Here is a 23,462-nt window from a genome sequence, read left to right as displayed (position 1 = left end):
TGAAGTGGCTGCGCCAAGAGAGATTCCGGGCACTGTAGAACACGCCATCCAAATCTTGCTAAGCATTTGCTATGTTGTTACCTTCTGAGTTTTTTTTTTCTCTCCACCAAAACCTTGATAGAAGTCTTTGTACTTCCTTGCATAGATTGGCTGGCAGTTTACAGCTTGACACTGCAAAATCGGGCAATGCAGAGATCACAGCTTTCACTAGAACCTCTTTACTCGCTGGCAATAAGAAATGTTGCACCCAGCCCAGCCATGAACCCTCGCCTACACACCACGGTCAAATACTTTCTTCTTTGAAGCACAAAAGTCCGCCTTCAATCCAAGATAATCTTCATCACTTCCACCAATCGCTTCTTAAGTTTTTTTTTTTTTTTTTTATACAGATAAACCCTTCTGCACATGTTAAAAACAAAATCGGAGAGAGTGGATCGCCTTGTCTTAATCCTCGAATATATCCTGAAGGTTCCCCATTGAACAGAATGCTATATGCTAGAACTTAAACGACATATCCGACTGTTAAGAAATCGAAGTGAATGGATCTTTTGCATTGACGAGCACAGAGAGTTGTAAATTTACACAAAACCACCAGTGAGAGGACATCCCAGAACTTCAAAATTTTGAAGCATCCTTGGTTCCTCCTCTTCAGAAAAGGTTTGAAGTGATCTGTCACATTCCGATATTTCTAGATTGTCGAGAGAGATGAGATTGTTCAGTATTTTGGGAAGAATCTCGAGCTTCGGCAGTCGCTGAAGTTGAAGAAAGGATAACTAGCAGGCAACAGCCAATCCTCTGGGAAGGACACCAGTCCTTGACAACCAAGGTGAGATTTGTGAGACAGGTGAGTCTGTGCAGTCCCTACTCGAACGAAGGCTTGAAGTTTTCGCAATCCATGATCGACAATGAAGATACATTGCTTGGCAAACCACCCTCTGGATCATCACTTAGGAGATTATACTAATACAACGCCATCTTTATGAATGACAGCTTCTCTTTGGGAGCCGAGGGTTGCCGACGTGAACAGTAGTAGCAGAAGCAGATTCCTCCCTCCCCGCAGTAGCGGCCTCACCAACAGCCGAAGTAGTCCTCTTGTCGCGACGTGAAGATTCAGTAACTCGGCACAAAGCCCTCCTTCCTGTTTGATGCAACGTCACGCGGTAGCGGCGATCCTTGCCTGTTTCCATACTGGCATTAGCAACTGCCTCCTATGAGTAAATTTTGGAGATTACTATTCACACACCTACTACGGAAAAGGATTCGGTGATCCTAGCGATATGTGATATCATCTGTTTATCGTACATCATGCGATCAGAAATTATTTCCAAATTTAAAATTTAAAATTAAATATGAATAGTATCTAACGAAAATTGACCGTACGATATACGATGAACGGGTGAGATCACGAGATTCCTAGGAAAATGATCATTTTCCCACTTTTACTTCACACACATTCTTATTAATTCTTGGTCATTATTCTTCTTCAATTCTTTCAGTAGTAAAATAAGAGAATTGTATGAAAAATAAAAATAGCTGTGTGAATAGGATTATCTAGAATTTTGTTCATTTTTGGAATAAATAAGATATTTAATTTAATCTCTCGATATTTTAAAATGTAACCAAAGCTAAGTGTAAGTGCAAGTAAACCACTAGGGTGACCTATTTAAGTGTAGACGAATTTCAAGCTTGTATTTTGCATGGTACGTTCGGAATTTAATTCTTAACGCTTGTGAATTCCACAATAATTATAAAAAAAAGTTGAAATATATCTCTGGATGAGTATTTTTAACTCGCAAAAAAAAAAAACCGCCGCGGCCAAGTCACAATTCCCTTCTTTAAAACGGAAAAAAAAAAATAAAAAAAATGGAAGTGCGAGCAAAAAACCACGTGCGGTTTTATATTCTGTGAGTCAAACTATCAAAGACGCAAAAGTCCACCAAATCTAAACTGAAGCGGGCCCCGCAAAAAGACCAAAGCCTTACCCAAACACCAAACCTCACTCTCCGGTCTCCGCCCCATCAAATCATCACTGCCCCCTCCTCTTCGTTTCCTAATTCCCTTCCAATTCGAATTCCAAAACCCTAATTTATCACCCAATGCCCTCTTAATTCTGTGCCCTAATCCTCTTATTTCTCACTCCCATCCTCAATTCAGTTCAATGGATGACGATACGTCGTCGTTCTCCGACCACAAGCTCTGCGGCTTCCTCTGCGCCGTTCTCACTGTCACTTCCTCCCCGGACCCCCGCCAAACCCCACCATTCGGCACCCGCTTCCGAATTTCCCAATCCGACGTCAATTTCACTTCCCCAAACGGCGTCGTCCTCTCCCCCGTGGACTCAATTCCCTCCGCCGATGTCATCCCGGTTCAGGACTCCAAGCAATGCGAGGTTCCGGTTCGGGAATTGGGGAGGAAGAGGAGGAACCCGGAGGCGGGGTTGAAGAATGTTGGGATAAGGAGGAGCAGGAGGAGCATCGGGCTGGTGCACGGGAGCATTAGCGTGGTGCACCAGCTCCACGCATTGGTTGTGAACAAGTGCTTGATGATCGATGCTCGATTGGTTCGGGTTGAGGCTGGAGTCAGTGGAGAGGTCAGGGCTGTGGTGCTGATCGATGTCTATCTCCCAATTGCATTGCTGGCTGGCTGGCAGTTCCCGAGATCCGGCTCCATTGCTGGAGCTCTGTTTCGACATTTGAGGTAAATGTGTATATCCATTTGTTTTGATTAGCTAGTTCGCAATTGTTAAACCGAAAAAGATGAGGACTGAGACGGGTAGAAATGAACATTGTTGTATCAAGTATCAACATTTTTATTTCCTAGTTATGTTATGGTTTGCATTTCGATAATTTAGGCTCTGGTTCCGATGCTATGCATCGAATATTTGGGTTGTTTGTGTGCCGAAGGATTACGCTCTCACGCTCCTTTCCACAAAAATGATCACTTGTAAATAAAAAACATATACATATGTCATCTTACTTTTGAAAGTTTTCCACTTTGCCACTTTGAATTTGTTTTTGTTCGTTTTATTTATATGCGTGGTTGCAGTTGGTTGATTCCAATTCATTGCAAGGGTCCTTTACCCTAAATTGAAAACCTTTCTATCTTCCTTCTCACCCTAACAAGTTCAACAACGTTAATTTGCAGTTCTGACTGGGGAGAGAGAAGCGCAATGCTCAACAGCGGAGATTATCTTGAAAATACTTTAGAAGCTAACAGAAGCATGTGGAATCTTTCAGATTGTCACGTTTTTGTTTGCAAGCTGCATCATAATTTCATGGATACTTCAAAGAAAAGGCTATTTGAACTTCACGAAATTTTTAAGAGCTTACCTAGTGTTGCAAAAACAGGAAAAGCTGGTTCTTCTAGAATACAATCCTGTGACGACTCTTGCAGATCTGGTATTTGTGAGATATCTGATGACATTTTACTTAATATTCTAGCTGCACTTAACCCAACTGACCTTGTTAGGGTGTCTGCAACCTGCTGCCATCTGAGACTGTTGGCCGTCTCAATCATGCCATGCATGAAACTTAAACTTTTTCCTCATCAGCAGGCAGCAGTAGAGTGGATGCTACAGCGTGAGAGAAATGCTGACATCCTGCCACATCCCTTGTACTCGTCTTTCTCAACTGAAGATGGATTTTCTTTCTACATAAACACCATCTCTGGGAAAATAGACACTGGGGTAGCTCCCACTGTGAATGATTTTCATGGGGGAATGTTCTGTGATGAGCCCGGATTAGGCAAGACTATAACTGCTCTTTCCCTTATTCTAAAGACACAGGGAGCACTGGCAAATCCACCAGACAGGGTACATGTTAACTGGTGTACACATAATGGAGACCCAAGAAGTGGTTATTATGAGCTTAATGGTGATTATGTTGCTGACAGGAGGATGCTCATGGAAAAGAGGGACAGCGGTCAGAATTCTCAAAATTATATTTGGGATTCCAAATACCAACGATCCAAAAGAGCCAGGCTAGTTCTTCATGATGAGAAAATTACAGGATTTAATAATTCATGTCCTGGACCTTATGGTAAAGGAATGGAAACACCAGCAGCTGCATACTCCGATCCAGCAGTGGGTGGGGTTCGAAGCACCAGGAGCTTGAGCAGCATCAGTAAAAATCTTTTTCCCACATTTGAAGGTGCATCTAGCAATGCGAGCAAATGTACTAGGAAAAGGAGGCCTAGGAAGGTTAAGGCAGATAAGTATGATTATAAGGACTCCTGGGTTCAGTGTGATGCTTGCTGCAAGTGGCGGAAGCTTCCAGCTAGTATTGCTGATGCTAGTGAAGCATGGTTTTGTAGCATGAATGCTGATCCTTTCTACCAAAGTTGTAGCGTTCCTGAAGAAGCCTGGGATAATTGCCTTCCAATAACACATTTACTAGGATTTTGCACAAAAGGAACCATTGGAGGAGAGGAACAAAACGTTCGTTTCTTCGTTAGTGTGCTTAAAGAGCATTATGCGTTGATAAATTCCATAGCAAAGAAATCCTTAATTTGGTTGACTAACCTTTCTCCTGACAAGCTCTCGGCAATGGAGACAAATGGTTTGCGAAGTCCTTTCATGATCACTTGCGTGGCGCCTGGTGAAGATGCCCATGGGTTTCAAAAAATATTTCAAGCATTTGGTCTCAAAAGAAGAGTAGAAAAGGGTGTTAGCAGGTGGTTTTACCCACGAAATCTTGACAGTATGAGTTTTGACGTTGCTGCTCTCAAAATTGCTCTTTGTTCACCTTTGGATTCAGTCAGGCTGTATCTTTCTAGGGCAACCCTAATTGTTGTTCCATCAAATTTAGTTGATCATTGGAACACTCAAATTCAGAAGCATGTAAGGCCTGGTCAGCTACGAGTTTACGTTTGGAATGATCATAGGAAGCCTTCTGCACACAGTCTGGCTTGGGACTATGATGTTGTCATAACCACATTCAACCGTTTAAGTGCAGAGTGGGGCCCTCGGAAGAAAAGTGCAATGATGCAAGTGCACTGGCTTAGAGTCATGCTAGATGAGGGGCACACCCTTGGCTCAAGTCTTAGCTTGACAAACAAAATGCAGATGGCAGTTTCATTGATGGCTTCAAACCGTTGGATATTGACTGGAACTCCAACTCCTAATACACCCAACAGTCAACTCTCACATCTTCAACCATTGCTCAAGTTCCTTCACGAGGAAGCTTATGGGCAGAATCATAAATCATGGGAAGCTGGGATTCTTAGGCCTTTTGAAGCAAAGATGGAAGAAGGACGATCACGTTTGTTGCATTTACTGCATAGGTGCATGATTAGTGCAAGAAAGGTAGATTTGCTGGCTATCCCACCCTGCATCAAGAAAGTTACTTATCTTGATTTTACCGAGGAACATGCTAGAAGTTACAACGAATTGGTAGTTACAGTGCAGCGTAATATATTAATGGCTGACTGGAACGATCCTTCTCATGTTGAGAGTCTTTTGAATCCAAAGCAATGGAAGTTTCGAAGTGCAACTATTGGAAATGTCAGGCTATCGTGCTGTGTGGCTGGGCATATAAAAGTAACAGAAGCTGGTGAAGATATTCAGGAAACGATGGATATTCTAGTTGAGAATGGTCTAGATCCCATGTCAGAGGAGTATGCTTATATAAAATATTATCTCGTTTACGGCGGCAACTGTGTGAGGTAATATTTGTTGTTGACAACCCCCGCACTCCCACCTTTGGCAGATAAAATATGATTACTGATTAGAGATTGCATTCTTATTTTATCAGGTGCAAGGAATGGTGTCGGTTACCTGTCATTACGCCATGTAGGCATCTTTTATGCCTCGATTGTGTTGCTTTGGACAGTGAACGGTGTACATTTCCTGGTTGTGGCAATTTATATGAGATGCAAACTCCTGATGAATTAGCTCGACCAGAAAATCCCAATCCAAAATGGCCTGTTCCTAAAGATCTTATTGAGCTACAGCCCTCATATAAACAGGCAAGCATGGCTCTCAAGACAAGTTGAACTATTTTCAGCTTGTTTTTTGGTTTCTTGTGTTTTACCATTTTTGCCGATGTAGGGTTTTTGGCTTTTATGCAGGATAACTGGGATCCTGATTGGCAGTCAACATCTAGCAGTAAAGTCGCCTATATTGTAGAGAAATTGAAAGCATTGCAGGAAGCTAACAGCAAATTTTTTTGCCCTCCAGATTACAACGATAATTCCTTGCACACTGAAAATTTACTGTCTGAGATAAGCGATTCAAAAGGATCAATGCAAATCCATGACTTTAAAATGAGCACCAAGACTCAAGATACAAACTTGGAAAAAGTTTTGGTATTTTCTCAATTTCTTGAGCATATACATGTTATTGAACAGCAGGTGAGTAATATATACCATACTATCTCATGGATTTTTGCTATTATATGATTTTGGCTGTGCAAGTAATGGGATTTGAATTTCTTACTTTTTGGTTAGTTGGCGATTGCTGGTATTAAATATGCTGGGATGTATAGCCCATTGCATGCTAGCAACAAGGTACATGTTTTCCCTCTCGAATTATATATTTTTTCTTGTTTGTTGTGTGCTTTCAGTTAATTTTCTTTTCGTTTTGGATGTAAGGTTAATATACGTTCCTTTTTCAGTTGAAGTCATTGGCCATGTTCCAGCATGATCCTAGTTGCACAGTTCTTTTGATGGATGGAAGTGCTGCATTGGGCCTCGATTTGAGCTTTGTGACACATGTATTTTTAATGGAACCAATATGGGACAGGAGGTTATCATTATTAAATCCCTATTATCATGTTCTCTTCTTTTTTTTTTATTTTGAACTGAAAATATAGCGTGCGTTAAAAATATGAAAATAAAAATAAAAGTCTGACTGCTTAATTCAACTCTGTTTTGGAAAGGAACTTTCTCTTTCAGTTCTAACCTGTGTTTTTTCAAAGATCAAGGCTTCTTGTTACTAGTGGCTTCAGTAAATTACAATACAAAGTTATGTTTCCTTATGATATTAATCTGTCCTATTGGTTTAAATGTCATTAGCATGGAGGAACAAGTTGTTAGTCGTGCTCATCGTATGGGTGCTACTCGTCCAATACACGTGGAAACTCTAGCAATGCGTGGTACAATTGAAGAGCAAATGCTGGAGTTCTTACAGGTAAACTCATACCCGTGGTTTCAGTTCATAGTGTTCTAGCGATCTTTTAAAAAGATTTAGCAGGTGTTTGATAAATTCTCTGTATGATTGTCAGAGTATAAGTATATTAATTACTGCATTTCCTAACAAATAAAATATCGTGTATTTCATTCCACATATATGTTTCAGTTGAAATTTAGAACTTTGGAAAATATTCACTGAAACTTCGTTATATAATGTATCTGTGAGGAAACAGTTCTCGTCTTTTGTTATTTTCATCTCTCCTCTTTCCCTGTGATCATGTGTTTGTTTGTGCTTGGGTAGGCAATGTTGTATGTATGACTCCTACTTTCTTTCACTGTGTGTATGTTTCTATAGTTTATTTATACTTTTATTGTAAGGTTTAGGAATTAGTGTTATATGCTTTCCTTGATGTTGCTTCAGGATGCTGATGAGTGCAGAAGATTTTTGAAGGAAGAGGCTGGAAAATCTGAACCTATAGGGGCACGAACTCAGCGTTCACTACATGATTTTGCCGAGAGCAATTATCTGTCTCATCTTAGCTTTGTGCGGACAAATTCAAAGATGTAAAAGGTTGGTGCATGATTTCTCTCGATTCAGGGTAGTTTTGACTCGAACTTAACTTTTCATTTTGCTTAAGGGTGTTAATTTGGATATGACCTTTTCGTCATCGTACTTGAACTTTCTTTTGTTGAAGGTTTGGTTTTCTCATACATTTATTTTTTCGCGTGCAGGAATGTGACCATCTTGTACATGCCATCAATAACATTTTAGCATTTGAATCACGACCATTTTTGCTGGTATCGTCTTGCCAACGCTGGTTTCTTTTCAAGCAGTACAAAAATTGAACTGGCTTACAAATCCTAGGACCGGGTTATGTGGGCACGCGACCTCTTAGGAACAAGTTGCTACTCTGGCTTTTTGCAGACTTGGCTTAGGAGCATCCTGTCATTATGTGTATATATAAAGTATGTATTTATTTATTTCTCAATTGTAGCATTGTATCATGGCTTAAATGTCAAAATGGTCATGTGTTATAGCCATTCAATCAATTTAGCTTCGTGTTGTCAATTTGGCCATTTAGGCCTCGTGTTTATCTTCGCAAGCCAATTAAGGACATTCTATCTAATTTCTGTTAAAAATTTCATACAATAATTATAACCTATTATAGAAAAATATTTTTCAATTAAAATAGAAAGAAATATAATTTCAAAATCACCAAAAAGAAAAAAGAAAAAAAAAAAAAAAAAAAAAACCAACTCAACTGTCATCTACCTTGTCCTTGACCCAAACCCCAACCATACCCACACACAAGAAACTCGGCTAAAGCGTCTCTATATCCACCTTGACTCCACTTCACCACGCCAGTTCCATCATTATAGTCTCAAGAAAATTAATATTGACCACCTCTTCTTTGACTATGTAATCGAAAAATTGACCGCAGTTGAGAGAGCTATATATTACCTTCTCTCTTTACTTAAATTAAAATTTATAGAAAAATGAAAATCAATAAAAAGAAAATAACACATCTGTATATATAAAGTGAGAAGGCAAAAATGGTGAAGCTTTCAATATTTCCTACAATGCTCTCGCTTTGATAGAGAAGAACAATGAACAACAACAACTACCCAAACAACATAGGGACAATACGATAATTTTATATGTTTTAAATGTATCTTCAAACTCACGTTGTGCGTTGTGGGTGGTTGATTATTCTTTCTTTGTTTTTAAATTTTTTTATCCACAAATATGTGATTAGATCTAAAAAAGAAATAAAACTTAAATTTTAAATTAACCCAATAACTATAAAGAAAAACTAATGAAAAGTCCAAAAAACCTTTAGTTTGAATAAAAAATAACAAAGGTGTAGTGAGTAGTACCAAGATAAACATGTAATTTTTCGTTAAAAGTAAACAGTATCAGAAGTGTTTTGTTAAAACTCCCTAACTATAACACATGGTCCATTTTGACCTTTGAGCCTGGTATCATTAATATGTCCCAGAAAAAGTAAATTTATTTCTAATAATTGTTGCCGATAACTTTTTTCTCTTTCTTTCCTGAATTGGCACATCGAGTGCAATTTATGTCACGCAAAGGAGTGATTCACTTTAATAAATTTATAATTTCAATGGCGTCGACTATCAGAAACCAATTTATATGAACATAAAGACTAAGCAACTGCGATAATTTGAAGATGGAGGAGATGGGACACCGGGACTCCAAACACCTGTACCGGCAATCAGAAAACTTCTTCGTTTCAATTCACAGTAACCGGGCCCACGAAAGATCGCTCAAACCTGTTCAACTGCATTTGAAATTTTTTGAGCTTTTTATGTAAATAGCTGTCGAGTGAAGGATTTACAAGGAAAGTTATTTCGGAATTTGAATCCAGAAACCAACCTACTTACAAAGAATTTACATAAGCCCGACCGACCTACTCTTACCATTTCCCCTCCGGAAAACAAATATCTCCAATGAGTCTGGCGATACATTTGCAGACATGTAAATTTCGGCTGTTTCATTTGCTACAGGATTTTCGTGTTTACAACATTCTCAAGGGAAAAAAAATGAGAAGGATAAAACCAAAATTTACGGGAAGAGGGGAGGAAATTACCACATTTACCTCCTTAAAATGAAAAAAATGAAGGGTCAATTGAGGGTAAAAACCCTTCTCTCCACTTGTGTCTTGACTGATATTAGCAGCTCAATGAACTAACCCTTCCCTCCCCGTCGGAATACTGGATTTTTCAACCACCGGAACATTGTACTGCTGATATACTCTACCCTTGTTTGCCGCCCACCACTGCTCTGCTTGTTTCTCGCTGAACCGCTTTCGACTGACAGAATTGAGGCACTTGAAAATTAGTCATCGTCAATTAAATATGATTGAAAGTGTACTAAAAATATAGTTTGGAAGACACAGGCCTTGTAAGCAAAGGACATAACATATACGATCCCTTGACGGTACTATTAGGAAGAGGAAAATAAACGAAGAATTAACACTGACATGTGATTGAAATACATATCAACATTCAATCCACACTGGAAAACACACACATATATTTTCGATACCTGAGAACGTTCTGTTCAAATTTGGGTTGCATGAAGTTATCGGGAAAAAGGGGCATACCTGAAGCGAACACGCTTGAGATCTTTGACACCTCCAGGCAAGGAAACTAGGGTAATATATACACCAGGCTCATCTTGCTCAACCCATTCATCCCCTTGTGCTGTTTCAGCTTTTGCTCCTCTGTTTTTATGCCTAGCTGTTGCTTCTGAATGTGCCACTTCAGTGTGATTCGAAGTGGCCCGTGGCACGTCAGAAATTATCTCACTGCTCGACACAATTGAATAAGGTTCAGAGAAATTCAATGTACTGCTTGTTTTCTCAATGGCTGTAGTAGAAACTTCACGAGTGGGACTGGAAGAGTCTAATGGACGAGTATCCATGTTTCTTGCTGTTCCAATTGGTAACCTTTCAGCCATTTCCTTTAACTAAAATAAATGAAACAAGGTATTAATTCAGACTGCATTCAATAGAAGACTTGCAACCGACATAATAATTCTAACTTCCATTATCGATCCTACATTTATATTTCCATATGAGGCACATCACCCTCAAAACTGAAATTTTAGTACGACAGTCCTAAATAGGATAATATACTGAGGACTTAAATAAACTTGAAAGTATAAATTGTTAGTTATATATGTATTGGATGTTTATCATTATCTCCATATTATTGATTAAGAACTGTAAACTTGATCATATGCACATAGCACCTAAATAAGGTTCCTGTTTAAAGTTACAAAGTTCCATACATCCTCAATGATACGAAAAACACATTGATTTCATCATTATTTTCTTTTCTTTTGCATTTCCCACGGTATGTTAATATCCAGATAAATTAGTGCTTGTGCTTGAAAAATCAAACTGACCACAATCTTTATTGCAAACCCTAAATTGTTTAAATGCAGAATGCATACTCACTATAAACATGAGAATGAAACCTACTTGGGCTGTGAGCGACTTAATTACTTCCTTTGCTGCTTTGCATTTCACAGTTTCTTCCCCTGCTACTTTCAGAGCCTCCTTCAACTGTTGGGCAGTTTTTTCCATCTCAATTTCTCGAAGTTGAGCTTTACGAGTAAGATCTTCAACCTACACCATAAGTCGATCAGTTGAAAGAACAAAGTTAGAACCTCATCCATGTAATTTTGCACAGTGAATGCAAGAAAAACAGAATAAAAAGGTAATCACCATGGTAAAGTAGAGTAGAATGAAGGAGATAACTGGAGGAAAACATAAAAGAATATCACATTGGTGCTCATCGCCCTAAAATTATTATATACAATGTAGAGAAAATGGCATCGACATCTAGCAATCCTTCTCCCTATTAGACAGTGCGATATCATCCCAGAGTTGAACACAAAATCAAATTGTTACTCAAACAGAAAGACAAGTTATCCTCAGGAGGAAGTAAATTTGCCTTGACTGAAATGCAGGGAAAACTAGACATTGAACAGAAAAGTAAATTTTCACAGTTATTGACAACCAAAAAAAGACAAGCAACATACCTGAGCTTTTAATTTTAGAACTTCTTCACTCAGACTGACATTTTTCCTTTTAGCATCATCCCCAACTTTTGGAAGAGTAAGCCCCGAAAGAGCTGGGGTTGGTGTTGTGGAACGAGGTGGACTAGATCGTCTCGATGTTGGTGATGTTGCTCGAGATGCAATTCTGGATCCAGGAAGCGAAGCTGAGAAAAACTTTTTGGATGATCCAAAAACTGGGTTGAAAGATTTAGTCCCATTGAGTGCTCGACGCTCAGAAACTCCATTTGCAATGGGAATAACACAATTGCTGCTGAAATCCATTTTCTTGTTTCTTTTGGAAGATCCACTTTCCATTTCTTTAAAATTGGTTTGAATCAGTTCGTTGAATCCCTGATTCATACTTCCTCTTCTACTAATAGCAGACCCAGATGAAGAGTTGGTTTCAGTGGCCTTCCGAAGTTTAGCAAAACAAATATCACAGACCCGATAAGGTTTGTTTGGGTTTGGTGCCATGGAAGCCTTGAGACACTTTTTGCTGCTGCATGAATGGCATAACACAAGTCCACAATTATAACAATTGTGTCTTTTTCTTTTAAAATTAAATGGAAGGCGACAGCCAGAACACATTGACTGATCAATACCAGAGAGCCATTTGTGAAGACAGATAGCAGCAGTAAAATTAGTGCCACAGACAATACTCTTGACTTGTTTATCTTTTAAAGCTTCAACTAATGTTGGTGAAAATTTATCTTCTGTATCTCGAAGACCTAATCGACCATTTGCACCCTTTCCCCAAGTGTAAACCTCAGTTCTTGAAGTTAAAACTGCAACATGATTAGCACCGCAAGCAATTTCTTCAACAAAACTCTTCATTAGCTTTCCCTCAACACGTCTTGGAAGTTTCCCGTCAGCTTTAGGGACCCCTAATTGACCAAAAACAGGGCTTCCCATAGTGTAAACATGGCCCGTAGTTGTGAGTGCAACAGTCAGGCTTTGTCCACAGGCAACTTTACAAAAGTTGGGTTCAACCAAAGAAGCAACACAAGTGGGCACAAGTCTTGCTTCCTTGTCACCATGTCCAAGTCGACCTTTATCTCCATCTCCCCATGTAAAAAGCTTTCCAGAAGAGCAATTGCTGGAACTTGATGACCCCACCATAACTTCAATTACTGCTGCAGTGTGCCAAACACCACAAGCTACTCGCACAGTACGGAGACCTTTAAGGGAATCAACCTCCCTGGGCACTGAAATGCTCTTTCGGTCCCCATGACCTAGAACACCAAATGTGCCATCGCCAAAAGTAAACAATTGCCCAGCAGAGGTCACAACAGCTGTGTGCCACGGTCCACATGAAACTGATGAGACATGAATTCCCTCTAAAGGTCCATTTAGCTTTTTTGGGACCCATTGACTTGATTGAAACCCATGACCAAGGAGCGCAAAATTGGAAGTACTGCCACCCCATGTGTACATGTCACCGGAAAGTGTGACAGCACAAGAATGGTATTCCCCACATGCTAAAAATTCAATATTCATATTTTTTAGAGCATCTATGAGTTTTGGATGCGAAACATCAGCATCCACACCATGTCCAAGTCTGCCTCCTAATTCTTCACCCCAAGAAAATACCTCTCCTTGCTTGGTTACAAAAGCAGCATGCCGTCCACCACAAGCTATGCTTTGAACATCAAGTACTACAGCAGATTCCAAGACTTTAGGCACAAAAGAATCCATCTTACAACTAGAAGAACTTTCAACTCTATGTGATCCTCCACCCAGAAAGCAATCACCAACGCCTTCCCCCCAAATGAAAACATCCCCTAAAGCATCAACTTCATCATGACCAGAGCCTTGACTTGATGAGCTAACAGCACTTGATAAACTTACTCTAAACGCATCCACACCTGCACCTTTTGTTCGTCCATTCATTCCATCTGAGCCTCCCGATGATGGAACTGAGGCACAAGCAGCATCTGAAGGGAAGGGGATTTTTGGAGGCAGGGCATATAACATGACATCCGATAAAGCCTTCTCTAAACCAATTTTAGGAGGGCTTTCAAATGCAGCATGAAGATGAAACGGTTCCACGCCATCCTGCAGCAGTGACAAGAATATTATTTACTTCTATGTTACAGTTTAGGCACGGCAATAACAGAAGAGACAAAAATAGATCACCTTCTGCGAACTATCACCACTACAAAATGGAGAGCTCAATGGAGAACTTTGTTGGGTGTGTGATCTCGGACTGTTTGCCTCAGATGTAATTCCACTTCTTGATTCTGGTCTCCCTTTCTGATGAAGGCCACGTGATATTAATGCTTTTAGACCAGTAAACCAAACTTCAGCTTCATCTTTATCCTTGCATATCTGGCATAAGCAAGTAAAAATTAAAAAAAATAAGTAAATGAAATTTATGGAAGAGCACACAGGGGGTACGATACATAAGTAATACATAGGAAAGTTAAACGTAAAGAAGTAAATGGATTGGAAAAGAGAAAAGAAAGTCGTGAAAATAAACTATTACAATGTAAAATTTATAAATGATTAGACAACAATACGTCCTCTACTATAAAAGGAGAAGAATAGTTGAGCATGGAGAAAAAAATATCTAAGAGTCGGATACAGCAGAAATCAACAACGAAGAAGATGCTTACCAAATCCAAAGACCTATCATTACAAATAAGAGAAAATGACTGATATTCCTTTTCAGGCCGAGGATACCTCTGAAAGGTTTGCTGCAGTAATATCAAATTACAGGATGTTCAGTTACATTCATAACTGAGAAATAAATGACAAAGGGAATTAAATAAGCAATACAAGAATAAAAATCAAAAGGGACCATGATATAATCCGGAGGAAATATAGTTCTAGAAAGAACTAAAGATAAATCTACAGGTGCTAAAAATAACGGATATATATTATTTGTATGTTCTTGTCATCTATAATAGGCATATTATTGAAGTATTCACCATTGAAGAGGTGTAGAAGATCACAACATGAAGAACTTACAGTGCGCTGACCAGGTACAATTCGCAAGACTTGGCTTAGTTTAACACATTTCTCCTCTTTTCCTGAGTACCATATTAAAACAGATTCATCCTGAAAGAAGCAACATGGAATAACATTCAAAATCCAAGTAGAAAGAGGAAATTGATGGCAAGATTTCTTTGCTCAATACATCACTAGAAACTGCAATAAATGACTCATACAAATCATGTTATTAGATCTCATAAAACTAAAAAAACTATCATAAAAGGGGCTTTTTAGCCAAAATGGTCCCTGAGATTTGCATAACTCCTCACTTTGGTCCCCGAGATTTGAAATAAATACAAGTGGTCCTAAGATTGTCCACCATCAATCATTTTGGTCCTTACGTAAATAGTTATGTTAAATAAAGATTAAAATGACAAAACTACCCTCAACTTAATAAACGATAGAACAAAATGATTTGACAAAAGTTAAGGGTATTTATGTTATTTTATCCTTATTTAATCTAGATTTTTCACGGAATGACCAAAATGATTGATGGTGGACAAACTTAGGGACCAATTCTATCGATTTCAAATCTCAGGGACCAAAATGAGGAGTTATGCAAATCTCAGGGACCATTTTGGATAAAAAGCCTAAAAGGAATAATAGTGCTTTAAGGCTGTGTAACAATAGAACTTCAGATGAAGAATTTACTCCAACATCAAGAAGGCTAGATATAGACATGAGCAAGCATCCAAAACTTATTACTAGTACGCTGATCCAATATTCAACTAAGACAAGCACCACATAGCAGATGTAGTAGAATGTGAATACCGAGCAATATGAAGGGTATGTTCTACACTGTTTAAACCCTTCTTACCAAATTGTCCCGGAATATCAAAGACAATGCCTATGGCATAGACATTGTAAATATTTCACTTCACTTACTATGCCCTGCCTACTTTACTCTTACCAAGTAATTTTTTCTTGCTAGACTATCAATCCGGACCATTGGTGAGGTAGAAGTATATGCGCATGTGCAGGCCTAATTCAGTCTGGCTGCATAACATGCCAAAAACGTAACTAGAGATATTGCTAAATATAAAATTCTAAGACACTGTAAAGCCATCAAATACTTCACTGCAAATCCCTTTTGACATACCTTCAAGACCTAACATAAACTTAGTGAAGCAAGAAATGGATAATCATTATGCACAAGCATGAATGCAAGACAAGTCATTCATAAGAACTCAGATTCACATTTGAAAACTCCAAGAAAGAACAATAAGCAATTTAGAACAAAATAAAAAATAAAAAATGCAAAAACCAATATAAGAATGTATATTGCTCTTCAAATACAGTTGGACATACATTGGAAAGCCTGAAAGGACAAAATTTGGGTTTTCCTCTGCGCCCATACTTGAGCAATTGTGCCCCTTTTTTCAGAGCAGTGATGGCCTGCTTTGAAATGAGCACAGAACATGAATTAGATCAAACTACATATTTTCTCCAAACTGATAACTGTACGGAAAAGAAGGATATTAATAGCACTGCAGAACAAGATGAATCAGTGGGGATTAAAAAACAGCGCACTGTTAGTTGCAATAACATCCAACTAAATGTATGAATGTTGCTACATCTATTTGAAAAACTTAAGACGTCACTTCTATTAGAACATCTGCGTTTTGAGGCATATGAAACAGCTATTCATCAAGTTTCATTCTTTCCCATTTTTTCCAAGTGCGCACTCACACACGCAAACATGTGCGCATATCCATGGGAAATAATCCATACCACAATCCATGTAAACGGCAATGTAGACACGAACAGTGAGTTGTCTACTAAGTGCGTACACAACTCCTTACATATTCACTAAGTCAATCCAACAACAAATGCGGCATGAGATTATGCTGCGGATAAACAGCTGATTCGGTGACTATAAGTATCATTCATATTTATGTTTCTTCGTATTGCATTTCTCATCGACACAGCCAACCTTTCAAACTATAAGAGCTGGCAAATGGTAATAACAAGGAAAAGAACTATCAAAACCACAAAAATACGAATTAAATAAAAATTAACCATAACTAATCATTAACGACGCTTCTAATCCATTCATCAACTACACTTTCAACTTCATAAAAACAAGAAATTCAATGAAAAAACTAAATTAAATTAAAATTCCAAAGTGAATGAAACTTCACCAAGTCAATGTCCCTTTCGAGTGGGCCCGCCTTTGCCTGATCCGCAGTCATCCTGTCCATACGCAGCATCAACAACTCAATCCCCCTTTCCCTTCCGAAACCCTAACCTCCATCGCCACCACTGCACCTCCCATTGCCTCCTTCCGCAACTCCAGTTCTCTCGCCCTCTGCCTCGCCAGAGACTCAATCAGAGCTGTCGATTGAACTTCCCGACGGAGATCAGTGATTCGAATTGAAGCTCGTTCACTTCCGAATTCGAGGCAGCTCGGAATCGAGCTCGGAGAAGAGGACGAATAACAACAATGGCGACGGAAAAGCACGGAGTTTGTCCCTAAACGACGAGGCAATGCGGCCTAAAAATGGTGGTTGCAGTGGTGGTGATTTCCAAGGTTCTCGGCGTCGTTTACTTCGAGGCACAGTGTTTGTATGGGAGATTAACTCGGGCTGTGCAGAAAAGGAAAGCGACCGAAAAAGCGGGGGAAAATAGTGAGAGGAGAGAGAGGAGAGAGAGAGAGCAGAGAATCTGAGTGAGTGGAGGTGTCGAAAGTGATTGATTGATCCGGTGGGAGACTGAACTGTGCCGTTTGCCTGCTTTTTTTTTCTTTTTCAATTTATATTTTGATGTTTGTGCTAGCAAGTCAACTACTGACGCCATTGACCAATTGCCACGATTGAATGGAACAAGGGGGATCACTTGTTTTTTTTTTTTTTTTTTTCCTTCTTCTTCTTATCTTATTGTGTTTAGAATTGCTTTTAAAATAACTCAAAATGTTTTTTATGAAAGTGTATTTACAACTATTCATTTTTTTGGGATAATTATCAATTCTTAGTAAAATTATAAGTGAATCATGAAAAACCAAAACACTTCAATTAGCACATAATTAGTGCTTCTTTCAAAATACACTTCAGTGTTTTTAGAACCAAAAAACACTTTCACCAAAAATATTTTCAATTATTTTAAAAGTACTTACATACGAGTCCTTTTATTTTTATGTATTTAAATGTTGGAAGTTGAAATTTAAGATTATTAAGAATTTTATTTTCTAGAACTTATGAACGTTCTTATTTGCCTAACCTAAAAGTACAATAGATATTGGGACAAAATTTAATTGAATAATGAAATAAGCAACGGAAAACAGATAAATAATATACAATACGTTATCCTAATTATATTATGGTTGGTTGTAATTTTCACGATAATGAACAAAGATTAGGAGATTGGCTAGAATCTTTAACCATGAATCGTGCTGCTTTGTTGGATCATCCTCATGTTCGTGATCTTTCTCTTCATGATTAATCACGTGAAACTTTTCAAGTGTTGAGTATTTAAGAGTATCCACATTGAAAAATCTAGTAATGGATGTGGAGTGATTGATATAAATTTGCTAGAATCTTGCATCAATGAAGTTAGGCGACACTAAGATGTGTTTGGCTTAGGACTTTTCCATCTTTTCTCCAAGGGACAAAAATGAATAAACATAGGATGTGAGAAAACACAAAGACTATATTATATGTATATATAAACGTTTGTAACCCCCATGCCGCACCTCCTATGGAGTTTTGGCATCATGGACGTTCTAATGCACCAAGCCCAATCACTTGCCCTATCTCATGCGTCAAGCTGGATCACTTGCCCATTTTGAGCTCGTTATTTGGACCCCTTTCGCTTAAATAAATCTCAAAGCCTATTTAATTAAAATCATGTCTTAATAGGCCCAAACAATTAATTTAATATAATCAACAATTATAATTATATTTTATCATCATCTGCATAACGTTAGTGTAACTTATCATAGGTGTTTTACCTCTTGGGTTCTAACCTGTCATCCTCGTGGAATAAATAAACTTTTTTATTTTTATTTTTAATAAACAATATTATTTACACCAAGAAGAGGGGGTGGACTTAGCCTCACAATGTGCTAGCAATAATGTGGTTCAAATTCGCCTTTGGAGAGAATTGAACTTAAGATCTATCACTCATAATAGACTAGCAATAATGTGGTTCAAATTTGCCTGATAGAATAAATAAACTTAAACTCGAATGATATTCAAAACCTTTTGCATAATATTCAAATCCATACAATCCCAATTTCCACAAATTCAATAATATCCAAAACCAAACACTGTAAATTACATCACCAAAAATAGATTGGGATTACTAGGGTTTTGGAAATTGCTCAAACAATTCTGGATTTCAAATTTTTCAACAAAGACGGTGCAAAATCCTTTCCAGTCGGCCCCCTTATTTTTAGTAGGAAAAAAAATATGAAAGCTTGAGATGGAGAAAGGATTCAACGATCGTGATCTCCGAAGGGATTTGACGTTTGTCTTTGCCGCTGGAAGCTCAAGAGTCGCTGCGTAAGTTTTTTCAAGTTTAGGATTTTGATTAAGTATAAATGATATGGTTTAAGCTGATAAGTTTATTTATAATCTAATGGTTGGTCTGAAAGAGGTACTCACATGTATTTAAATGAGGATCTTAGAATTAGAACTAAAGCCAGAATACTATTGACAGTCGATCTCCATACTATTCTGCCCTTTATAGTAGATACATGCACACAATCTGGCCTCTTTTGCCTTTCCAATAGTTTATTATTATGCGGAGACAAACTTTTTAATACGTACTTATGAAAAATTATAACTTATTACGATATGAAGTTCATTTCTACGTATAACTGCTCTAAGATGGGATCATAATTTTATATAACTAAATAAAAGTTATTCGTATATTGAGTATTACTACAGAAAAATTTTACTGTACAAATACGATTCCATGAAGATGTTTGTTTCATTTGGTTAACACGTTCAAACCTTTAAGCTAACCTTATTTTTATAATTCCCTACCCGCCCTCTAGCCCCTTGAACTAACCATTTTTGACGTATAAAGATGTAATAGCCTTTCCTCTGTTCATTTTAGAAAGTCATAATGAAATTGCATTGCGTACATATTTGACTAGCAAGAAAATAACAAGGAAAGCTAAGAAGAACCAAAAAAAAAAAAAAATAAAATATTCTATAGCTGACAAAAATTCAATAAATATTTTCTGCCTGTTAATTTACAATCAGATCTAAAAGAAAAAAAAAATAGTAGAGAAGAGAAGTCTATTGAAAACTATAGAGATCAAAGGTCGTTTGATCTACATTGTGGCACGTAATGTGAGACGCACATATATCAATATTTGACAATCCATCCATCATCATTCTACTTGATACTTCCTAAAAGAGAGAAAATTGATCAAGTGCTCATGAAGTAATCACTTCCAAGTCATTATATTTGTTCTTGTTCTATCTGGCAATGAATCAACTGATTGTGTTAGTTCCATGCCCTTTCTTGTTGACGTTGGGTTGGTCTTCCATGTCCACACTGCTTCTGCCCTTCAACATGTGAGGTCGAAGCTTGTTCACATCGGATAACTGTACTGGTTTAAGGAAAAACTCTTGTGCTCCTTCCTCCAAGCATCTGATCAATAATAACCCATCAAACCATGTCAGATCATGATCATATATATAATTATATACATATATAATATATGTGTGTGTGTGTAATGATTAAGTGTACAATAATTGGATGTGTATTTTCAGTGGAGATATATTAAAATATTCTCCTAATTACCTGTTGATCCTTGATGGCTCATTCTCTGACGACATAATAACAACTGGTATGTCTTTAAGCACGTTAGATTCCTGCAAATCAAGTAAATTTTTATTAGGTTTTTGAGGAAAAACTATACCTTATTACCTTCTATGGATCTGCCAATTGCGTTAGGATTTGGAACAATTAAAATTTATTTGGACTTGAATTACAAACTTAGGACTTTGTAGATCAAATACTTTTTTATACTATATGATGCACCAAAATTAATCATGGGAAATTAAAAATGGGTGAATTTTCTTTTTGTTCAATCTATATTTTAATTTAATCTAAATTAGGGGGATTCGAATTTGGATGCAGAGCAGGAGGATAGCAAAATTTTGATCTAAAATATTTGGATTGTAGTTGTAATATAAATCCTATGCTTTGATGAAGATTTAGGGTCCTGTGTTTTACCTTAATCTTTCTGAGGAGATCATAGCCTGTCATTCCTGGCATGCAGTAATCTGTAATGATCAAATTTACTTCAACCTCCTGGTGATGATTATCTGGGGAAAGAGAGGGAATATCTGCAGCACTCTGATCATCTTGTTCATGCAAACCCAAAAATTCCAAAGCCTTGCTTCCAGAATCAACAGCAGTAACTGTAAAAAATGCAAATGAGAGAAACCCAAAAGATTTAGCACTCAATTAAACAGAAGTACATAAATATAATCAACATTTTTAATAAAAATAAATTGAAAATGTTTTTTTTTAAGTGAAACAATAGCAGTTTTATTAGAAAATTAAGAAATAAAATAAATAAAAGCATTTAAAAAGGCACCCTAGAGTAAATCCAGAGAGTCTTCAAACCAAAGAGACTCGAAAGCGAAAAGCAAACCTAATTTGGCCAGTCTAATAAATTATCATGTTGACGTATCTATAGGCATGACAAGCATGAAAAGAAGCAAAAGAATGCATCCAAATCTTGAAATCATCGTGCTTATTGATCAAATTATACATTTACCTTGATAAGAAGAAGTCTTGAGAAGTCTCTCAATCAACTTTCTGTCAATGATGCTGTCATCAACAGCAAGAACATGAAACTGATGAGCCTCTGCAGCTGCCAAACCCATATTTCTGACCTTGTAATCTCAAAGGCAACACAAAAACATACAAGAAGGAAGAATACGAAGAAGAAGAACAGGAGAACTACTGAATATTATGGTGATGGCGATGGTAAAACGAGAGAAAGGGTGGGTGGGATTTAAAAGGGGAAGCCATCGGAGTCAGTGAGATAGAGAAAATCCTCTTGGAAATCTGACAGATTGGAAAGAAAGATCCGACAGATTACGTCCAGAATCTTGAGGATCTTCTATGTTGATTTTTGAATTAGCGAACAGACAAAGAAGGCGTTATTTTTTCTCTTTTATTTTTTTTAAATTCTCATTTGACCTTTCAGAAAATTGACCATTACGGTCCAGTCTGAAAATTTTGCCTTATTATTAGACTTTATCTTTCTTGATATTGTTTTCAAGTCAAGATGTTGAACGAGATTATTCACCAAAAAAAATCCACGAGATTTTGATACCTTAGTAATGAACAATAACAACTTACACGTAAAGAGTTATCTCTTATATATATAAACCGCAATTTTTGTATACGTGTTAAACTTTGATTTGCAAATAAAGAGAATAATTCCTTGAACTCAAAGTGAGAATGAGTCAAACAATTTTCATTAATAACTATTAGGTAATGTTAGAAAAACCATTTAATTATTTAAACCACATTTAGTAAACTATATGAAGTGGTTGATGATTGAATTATCACTTAAATGTTGCTTAACATGTTTATTTTAAATTAGTAATATATCACATAATTTATAAGTTTAACTGACCTAGCATTATCCGTACACCCACAATATACATAACTCTATCTGTCAATCAAAGAAGGTTATATCTACAACCAAAGAACTTTTGCCATCAAGGCCCCCCAAAAAACTTTTAGTTTGTCAATTGTTTCATCAAGTGGAGAGTTAATTTCATTCATTTTCGACATTAAAAGCCTTGAAATTTGATGTAGATATATAAATATCAATCCCCTAATTTTCTCACAAATCAATTAATTATTTATTTTCTTTTGTGAGTATTTATTTTAGGCGCATAAAATTGCTCATGTGCATTGCACGACAATTAACAAAAAAGTGTGACAAAATTAAGGGTTGTAGAGATAGAGATATAAATTGTATTAGGGTTCATAACTAAAATGACGGTTAGAGGATAAAATAAAACGAAGTTCATAATTTTGTAAGCATCACTAAAGATTTTCCTCAAATACTATTTTTGATGGTAATTTTTTGAAATGGTACAGTAATTTTTTTTATTTTTTTTTTGTAATATAAATCCCTTATTATGAAATTTAGAAATGGTAATCACTATTTAGGATTTTTGCAGCTACTAGTACGGGGTGCCATTGGGCTTGGCTTCGGCCTTTCCTTTTCGTTACAGCCAAAGGGCACTGTAAGGCAGGAGGTATCAGGTATGCCATCGCATGCACGTTCGTGACCTACTTCATTCTACGTACCAAATCCACGTGTAACCTCGTGGCAAGTTGTGAATGACATCATACATGACGTGAAGTCACTTGTCATACGAATTTCACACTAGGAAGCTCCGAGATAAATGAATATTGCAATGATTGGCTGGCCAGCCACTCACACGGCCAAATGGGGCAACAGCAACTTATATTGAAGGTTGTTTACCAATAACGCATCTCAATTTAATATCACAATGTTGTATAATGAAAAGTTTACGTGTTATATTGTCACATTGTATTATTGAATAAAACAGTATTATGATAACAAATTCATTTGATATAAGTCATTCTTCAAATAGACATGATCTTTGGACTAATACATTTAGGAAAATGTTGTTAACGCACTAACTTTTACATTTCACACTCTTGTTAATTTTTACCATCGATCTTCTTCAAGTCTTTTGAGCCGAAGACCAAAAATTGAAATAAGTTTGTAAGAAGT

The 23,462-nt window shown here is 37.3% G+C and overlaps 3 protein-coding genes across 10 annotated transcripts in view; 1 reads left to right on the top strand and 2 right to left on the bottom strand.

Moving 5' to 3' along the window:
* The window catches only part of LOC103952146 (PH, RCC1 and FYVE domains-containing protein 1-like), a 39,322-nt gene extending 21,591 nt beyond the window's left edge, over positions 1 to 17,731 (bottom strand). Inside the window, exons 1-9 of one of the 5 annotated variants that reach the window (XM_048586015.1) lie at positions 16,849 to 17,725; positions 16,022 to 16,108; positions 14,690 to 14,779; positions 14,335 to 14,415; positions 13,856 to 14,047; positions 11,702 to 13,774; positions 11,139 to 11,285; positions 10,257 to 10,621; positions 9,412 to 9,963 (exon numbers count right to left, since the gene is read on the bottom strand). In XM_048586015.1, the coding sequence (XP_048441972.1) occupies positions 9,831 to 9,963; positions 10,257 to 10,621; positions 11,139 to 11,285; positions 11,702 to 13,774; positions 13,856 to 14,047; positions 14,335 to 14,415; positions 14,690 to 14,779; positions 16,022 to 16,108; positions 16,849 to 16,923 (3,243 nt within the window). In that variant the 5' untranslated portion in view covers positions 16,924 to 17,725 and the 3' untranslated portion in view covers positions 9,412 to 9,830. Of the gene's footprint in view, positions 1 to 9,411; positions 9,964 to 10,256; positions 10,622 to 11,138; positions 11,286 to 11,701; positions 13,775 to 13,855; positions 14,048 to 14,334; positions 14,416 to 14,689; positions 14,780 to 16,021; positions 16,109 to 16,848 lie in introns of those variants that run through there. The other 4 variants (XM_009363690.3, XM_048586016.1, XM_048586013.1 and 1 more) reach the window with 4 other exon arrangements.
* On the top strand, positions 1,934 to 8,197 carry LOC103952147 (F-box protein At3g54460). Of its 4 annotated transcripts, XM_009363691.3 has the most exons (9): positions 1,953 to 2,697; positions 3,145 to 5,661; positions 5,751 to 5,964; positions 6,067 to 6,348; positions 6,445 to 6,504; positions 6,612 to 6,742; positions 7,012 to 7,126; positions 7,550 to 7,699; positions 7,861 to 8,197. In XM_009363691.3, the coding sequence occupies exons 1-8, from the start codon at positions 2,159 to 2,161 to the stop codon at positions 7,694 to 7,696; spliced, it is 4,005 nt and encodes a 1,334-aa protein (XP_009361966.2). In that variant the 5' UTR covers positions 1,953 to 2,158; the 3' UTR covers positions 7,697 to 7,699; positions 7,861 to 8,197. The 4 variants fall into 4 exon arrangements, 3 of the variants coding, with proteins under 3 accessions (XP_048441968.1, XP_048441969.1, XP_009361966.2); XR_007258938.1 differs by lacking the exons at positions 6,612 to 6,742; positions 7,012 to 7,126; positions 7,550 to 7,699; positions 7,861 to 8,197 and having other exon boundaries at positions 1,935 to 2,697; positions 6,176 to 6,348; XM_048586011.1 differs by lacking the exons at positions 6,445 to 6,504; positions 6,612 to 6,742; positions 7,012 to 7,126; positions 7,550 to 7,699; positions 7,861 to 8,197 and having other exon boundaries at positions 1,934 to 2,697; positions 6,047 to 6,267.
* Positions 17,732 to 19,849: 2,118 nt separating the features above from the next.
* On the bottom strand, positions 19,850 to 21,878 carry LOC103952145 (two-component response regulator ORR9). Its single transcript, XM_009363689.3, has 4 exons — positions 21,453 to 21,878; positions 20,903 to 21,090; positions 20,468 to 20,538; positions 19,850 to 20,314 (listed from the first exon to the last, which is right to left on the bottom strand). Exons 1-4 carry the CDS (start codon positions 21,559 to 21,561, stop codon positions 20,155 to 20,157), a joined length of 528 nt encoding a protein of 175 aa, XP_009361964.2. The 5' UTR covers positions 21,562 to 21,878; the 3' UTR covers positions 19,850 to 20,154.
* Positions 21,879 to 23,462: the final 1,584 nt, after the last annotated feature.

Source organism: the organism of the source record quoted next, unplaced genomic scaffold, assembly GCF_019419815.1.
Source record: "Pyrus x bretschneideri cultivar Hongxiangsu unplaced genomic scaffold, Pyrus_bretschneideri_v1 Contig24, whole genome shotgun sequence".
Taxonomy (NCBI): domain Eukaryota; kingdom Viridiplantae; phylum Streptophyta; class Magnoliopsida; order Rosales; family Rosaceae; genus Pyrus; species Pyrus x bretschneideri.
Note: the sequence above shows the minus strand (reverse complement) of the source record. Positions and strands in the feature narration are given on the sequence as shown.

Excerpts from the sequence above, each read along its gene's own strand:
- LOC103952147 (XM_009363691.3), top strand. The coding sequence starts at position 2,159 with ATGGATGACGATACGTCGTCGTTCTCCGACCACAAGCTCTGCGGCTTC. Across the intron at positions 2,698-3,144 it reads GCTCTGTTTCGACATTTGAG|TTCTGACTGGGGAGAGAGAA; the intron begins GTAAATGTGTAT and ends GTTAATTTGCAG. Across the intron at positions 5,662-5,750 it reads TACGGCGGCAACTGTGTGAG|GTGCAAGGAATGGTGTCGGT; the intron begins GTAATATTTGTT and ends TTATTTTATCAG.
- LOC103952145 (XM_009363689.3), bottom strand. The coding sequence starts at position 21,561 with ATGGGTTTGGCAGCTGCAGAGGCTCATCAGTTTCATGTTCTTGCTGTT. Across the intron at positions 21,091-21,452 it reads CAAGACTTCTTCTTATCAAG|TTACTGCTGTTGATTCTGGA; the intron begins GTAAATGTATAA and ends CATTTTTTACAG. Across the intron at positions 20,315-20,467 it reads GAGCCATCAAGGATCAACAG|ATGCTTGGAGGAAGGAGCAC; the intron begins GTAATTAGGAGA and ends ATTATTGATCAG.